Source organism: Myotis brandtii, unplaced genomic scaffold (genome assembly GCF_000412655.1).
Source record: "Myotis brandtii unplaced genomic scaffold, ASM41265v1 scaffold430, whole genome shotgun sequence".
Classification (NCBI taxonomy): domain Eukaryota; kingdom Metazoa; phylum Chordata; class Mammalia; order Chiroptera; family Vespertilionidae; genus Myotis; species Myotis brandtii.
The window spans coordinates 612,664-618,912 of NW_005366456.1; the positions used below are offsets into that span (position 1 = coordinate 612,664).

The 6,249-nt window shown below is 43.0% G+C and overlaps 1 protein-coding gene across 1 annotated transcript in view; it reads right to left on the reverse strand.

The window, feature by feature from the left end:
- Positions 1–5,628, reverse strand: part of LOC102243656 (putative uncharacterized protein C3orf49) — a 7,386-nt gene extending 1,758 nt beyond the window's left edge. The window contains exons 1-3 of the mRNA XM_014546131.1: positions 5,394–5,628; positions 1,814–1,947; positions 1,457–1,540 (exon numbers count right to left, since the gene is read on the reverse strand). Of these exons, the coding sequence (XP_014401617.1) occupies positions 1,457–1,540; positions 1,814–1,947; positions 5,394–5,628 (453 nt within the window). The remainder of the gene's footprint in view (positions 1–1,456; positions 1,541–1,813; positions 1,948–5,393) is intronic.
- Positions 5,629–6,249: the final 621 nt, after the last annotated feature.

Consider the following 6,249-nt stretch of genomic DNA (forward strand, 5'->3'; position numbering starts at 1 on the left):
CTTTTTAGTTTTCTAACGAAAGCTGAAAAGCCAGATTTTTATTGGAAATATTCTAATTTTTAAATGTGGGCAATTAATTTAAATATATTTTGGGGAACATTCTGAGAGCTAAACAAAACCATTCTAAAGCCAGTAGAGAACATTTGATTTAATGTTTTTTGATGAATGGTAATTCTTAATTTTCATATAGCCAAATATATCCATCTTTTTCCTTTTTTTAAATGAATCAGCTGCCTCCTGCACACCCCCTACTGGGGATCAAGCCCACAACCCAGGCATGTGCCCTAACCAGGAATCAAACTAGTGACCTCTTGGTGCATGGGACTAGCCTCAACCAACTGAGCCACATTGGCCAGGGCTCCATCTTTTATGGTCAGGGATGTGTTCTAAGAAGTCTTTATACTGAAATCATGAAGCTATTCTCAGTGTCCTTAAAAAGTTTTAAGGTTTTACCTTTTCCATATCTATCACCGAACAGGAACTAAACTTTTTATATGGTGTGAGATAGGGATCAAATTTCATCTTATTCCCCACATCTGCTCGTCCCAGCACCATTTGTTCAAATGATTATCCTTACCCCATTAGTCTGCAGTGCCATGGTTTAATGTCTGTCTCTTCTATTAAACTATAAATCCCACAAAACACCACCATGTCCATGGGATCACCTTTGTGGCCCTAGAACTGGGAATTAACAAGCACATAATAGGAATAAAATAAGTATGAACCTTGCACACAAAAGAGGCAAGATTCTAAACTAATACTGCACTCTAGTGATGGCTTAGAGCACTGCTATGTAATAGAACTTTCTGTGGACAGGAAATGGTCTTTATCTGTGCTGTCCTATACAACTGCCACTAGCCACATGTGGTTATTGAATACTTGAAACGTAGCTAGTGCAATCAAAGAAATGAACTTTGATTTAATTTAAATTTTATTAACAATAGTCACATGTAGGTGTTGGCTACCATATTGGATGATACAGTTAGTACTAAGCATGGTAAGTAAGAGTAAGGACTCTATAGAGCCAGGTCTTCCTGGGTTTGAAGCCTGATTTATTTGGACAAATTACTTAATCTCTGTACCATCTCTCTAAACAAGGAGAACACTGCCATACGTTATTGGGCTGTTGTAAGAATTACCTGAGAAGTTAAAGCACTTAGGGCCTGGAACATAGCTCTACGTAAATGTTATATTTAAACTAATAATAGTTTCGGCTATTTTAAAAAATAACCTGAGCAATTTAGGCTCAAATTTCCATACCTACAGATAAATACAAGCTTTGGATTGGGGAGTCCTGGATGGTCTAGGGTTGCACTGTCTGTACTTCCTATACATGTGGCTATTTGCATTTTAATTACAAGTGAAATTAAATTAAAAATTCAGGTTTTTGGTTGCACTGGGCACGTTTCAGGTGTTGAAAGCTAACGTCTACTGCCTCGGACAAATGTACACTCACATCCTCAAAGAATGTCTGCAGGGCAGAGCCTGTCTCAGGGATTGCTCCCCACGCAGCATGCACGACACGCCAGATGCCAGCACACTAACGTGATATTTGAACAGTTAAAACGCCAATGTAAAACTCCAAGCTCCATTGTTGCCCAGATTGTAATAGAAGCTGAACAGTTTTAGCTCAGAAATGGAGGAACCAGATCGGATTAGCCGGTTTTCTGGGCCTAAATTCCTGGAATCGCTACACAAGCAGGAGATCGGATGGCTTTCTTGTGAGGGACTTGCGGCAGGAGAGAACCTGGCGTCTCCCACATCCTAGAGTCTGACTGTACGTGTCCTGGGGGCGTGTGCTTCAGCGGTTTACCTTGTGCAGCCCTGCCGGGAGGGATGTCGCCGGGAGGGATGTCACCGACAGCCGCCGGGTGGTTCTGGCCCGGAGCAGTGTGCTTCCTCTGGTGATCTCCTCCGTCTCTGCTTCTACAACGTCGAGTTGGAGAGCTGCTCAGAGTGAAGGGGGAAAAGAAGCTGTAATGATCACAGTTGTAAACATATTCTTCCTTTAGAAAGTGTCTGGAAAGACAGCATCCCGTGCTGCCTCGAAGCTTTTTTCTTGGGGTTAACAATTCCACCTGGATTTGCTTTTCTGTCTGACACCTTCTCTTGTACACACGGCCTTTGCTTGGGCTGGCATCTCAGTGGTCACCAACCAGTCTTGACAAGGTGGTTGGTCACCTCTCTGTCTTCCAGACCAGTTTGCTGCCTGATGCTTTTCCCTTTATCTTTGTGAAATTAGAGAAGTAACCTCTGATGTGTAGGACAATCCCTTGAATATTTGTTGTCGGTTGAAGCAACGTTTTAAGATTTTTCTTCAGCAATGCGGTTCCAGGCTCAGGCACTCGCATACCATCCTAGCAGTTTCCCATAATCCAGGAGCCATGCGAACCCTTTCATGTTTTCTTTATAGCAATCCCATTCTTAACACAAGGAATGTATTTGTAAAGGGAACTTAAAACACTATCATAAATCAAAAACCAGTACCATACATAGGCATTAAAATTAATATGGTAAAAACAAAACCATATTATTGGCTGCAGAAGGCACTAAGCTTGAGGTTACTCTACTTTTTATTAAAAGAGAAAAAGGCAGGAAATGAGACTTTTCCTTGGTGTAGTTAAAGGGATCGATGTGTTTGCAGTTTGCTCTGTTTCAGTGTTTTTACTGCGCGCTGCACCTAAAGTCATCTCGTCCCGCTGAGGGCTACAGACAAGGACCTCTCTGGGAGCCATGGCTCCTAATCTCAGTGAAGCGGGGGTGGGAGGTCCACTTTCAAAATAGGTGCTCAACCGGAGAAGCCTCCCTCTCCCCCACCCTCCACTGCCCAGCTCTTCCCTCCCCACTGCCCCGACCAGCCAGGCTACTGTCATCCCTTCCTGAACATAAGAGCCTGTTTACTGCTCCTTCTGCATTGGCTCCTGCCCTCCTCCAACCCAGTCTCCACTCTGCAGCAGGAGCTATCTTTAAAAAATGCAAATCAGATTATGTAAATCCCCAGCTTGCAAGTATTTTGTGGTTTCTCATCACCCTTGGGTATAAAAAATTCTTAACTGGCTTTATAACACCCTTGCCACCTCAGTCCTGGCAGGATTGCTTTCTTAATTATACCTGGTGCTCTCTTGACATTGGGTGCTCCCCTCTCCCTGGGACACCCTTCTCCCCATCCTCTCCCTATTTGCCTCCAGGTGGCCTTCAGATAGCTGAGCTGTCCCTTCCTCCTCCAGGAGGCCTTTTTGGAGCCCCTCCCCTCCTGAGGCATGACATATGTTCACTGCGCCCTCTACTCTATCTGCAGCAGATGTAATTGTATCGTGTTGGAATGTCCCTCTACACCAGGGGTCCTCAAACTTTTTAAACAGGGGGCCAGTTCACTGTCCCTCAGACCGTTGGAGGGCCGGACTATAGTTTAAAAAAAAACTATGAACAAATTCCTATGCACACTGCACATATCTTATTTTGAAGTAAAAAAACAAAACGGGAACAAATACAATATTTGTATTTGCATGTGGCCCGCGGGCCGTAGTTTGAGGACCCCTGCTCTACACTGTAACCCTGTGGAGGCAGGGATCATGTCTGTTCTATCTGCTACTCTATCCCTAACACGTGGCTGACATGTAATACGTATTTAGCAGATATTTGTTGAAAACTGTTGAGGGTCGGCAGAGAAGAGCAATGTTGTTTGGGCCACACCTGAGACAAGGTGGTTAATACTTGAGCTGCGGCCTGAAGGATAAGCATGTTTTCCGGAGAAATCTTAGAGGCCTGTTATTCCAACTAAGACAAAAACAAGCTGATGCACACAGATGAGGAAAAGGAACTTGGGGCTCTGTTTCCTGCCAGACTCTCCAACTGCAGCTCCATCACTATAGAGCACACCCTTTTTGTTATTTTCAACAGAAATAGACAGGTCAGTCCATACCAGGTGACTGCTAGATGCTTGGATGCTTAGTGACTGCTTTTTCCAGAATGTTTGTTTGAAAGGACAGTCAGTCAACTAGAAGACATCAGTTGTTGTTTTCTTCCTAGAAAAAGTACCCAGCAGGTTTTCAGCCTTTTCACTGTGAGAAATGGGAACGTATGTGTGGATTCCCTGCGTGTACCCCAGGGCTGTATGTTTCCTGGTGCTGGGCTGTAAAGGACACTGAAAAGCTCAGAGGCTCTTAGGGCGCTGCAGCTGTTCTGTATGAGGCTGTAATGGTGGATGCATGACACAACATGATGGGGTTTCAAACCGATAGAGCTGGGCAGGGCATAGAGTGAACCCTAATGCAAACTATGGACTTGAGTTTGGTGTAATAATATATCAATATTGGCTCATCAGTTGTGAGGATGGGGTGAGGAGAGGGGGCGGGATATGGAACTAACTCTCTGTATTTTCTGCTATTTTTTTCCAGTAATCCTAAAACTACTCTGAAAAATAAGGTCTATCAATTTTTAAAATCTACAAAGGAAAATGCAAATATTAGTGGTATTGTTAGCTATCCATCATAGGACCCCCTAAAACAGCATTACTACCTTGCGAAAAAGACAATTTTTTTTTTCAAATGTCAATTCTTACATAAAGTACATGGGGAGTAGACACAATAACATAAAATGTCCTTTTTGACTTACCAGTCATACATTTTATTCATAGAATTCTCACCACACTCTCTACTGTTGGAATTAGCCATTTGAAAGACTGCATCACTAAGCTCCAGAAACAAAACCCAAAAAATCCCACTTTAGTTTGATTTCCTAATATATGTGTATGTGTATATGCATATACTCACATGTGTCCACACATGCATATACACATATGTGCCTATGCCTGTACATACACATCTATGTGCCTATGTGTGCACATACTCATCTATGTGTGCGTATATATTTAAATAAAAAGGGGCTATAAACTGACTAACATGTGTCCACGCATGCATATACACATATGTGCCTATGCCTGCACATACACATCTATGTGCCTATGCATGCACATACTCATCTATGTGCCTATGCGTGCACATACTCATCTATGTGTGCATATATATTTAAATAAAAAGGGGCTATAAACTGACTAACCCACACTATGTGCCTATGCGTGCACATACTCATCTATGTGTGCATATATATTTAAATAAAAAGGGGCTATAAACTGACTAACCCACTGATCAGTTGGACTGGGAAGTACCTCAAAGGCAATCTAATTCAGAGTTTTTCAAAATGTATGTACATCCTAGAGTTACTTGCAGATCTTTCTAACATGCAGATACTGACTCAGTAGAACAGGGTGGGGCCTGGGAGTCTGCATTTCAGACAAGCTCCCAGACATGCCATGCTTTGGGTAGCAAGAAAATCCATCCCAATTGCATTACTCCTCTTGGCCTCAACACCTAGCTAGCAGTGCCCATGATTACCATTCTGTGGGAGTTTTCTCGTCCTCGGTGTGGAGCGGAGCCTGGGCGGCGGCAGCTCCTGGGCACCTCCAGGAAGAAGGCTCTGCGGGTGGGGAAGGAGGGCTTCCTGGGGGCTGGTGGCGCCCGAACCGGCTGGCTTGTGTCTGTGCCGGGCTGACAGTATCCTCCCGACGAAGGTCTTCACTTTCTTCATCACACTTTTTTTCTGACTTTGCTGGCTTTCATGAAATTCCATGTCGCTGCCACTAGACGATTCCTCTTTGGGGACCAATACATTTTGTTTTACCAAGTTGGTAGACACAGCTTTATGCCATCTAATAAAAATAAAAATAATTTGTATTAAGGGAATTGAAAAGTTAAAAACAGGACATTGAAATCATTAAAATCCAAGTGGCAAATGTGAACAAACTACACAATTCCAAGAATCAAATCACAGAAAAATGAGCCAAAGCAACTGCTTGGTGTCTTGTCACCAAACTGTAGTAGTGCATTCTGGCCACCACCTCACTGAATCCTCATAGCAGGCAGGTTATGCGATCATCTTCTTTTTACTAATGAGTAAACAGATACAGAGAGTGGGTAACGTAATTAACTAGGCACAAATGCAGATTTTAATCCTGGTGTGTGACTGTTAGAATGTATTACCTCATATTGGCAAATTGGCGATCTTATCTCAGTGATGGTGTGAGACAGTTTTTGCTGGATATGGTAGTTCTAAGGCTACAGTGGTGAGAGATGAGAGCCTGCCAGTCAATAAAGAATATAGTCTCCACAGTTCCACAAATGCTGCATTTACATAGAACATTCATTTAGAGAGAAGAATTCTGAACACATAGTTCCAAAATGCCAACTAGTC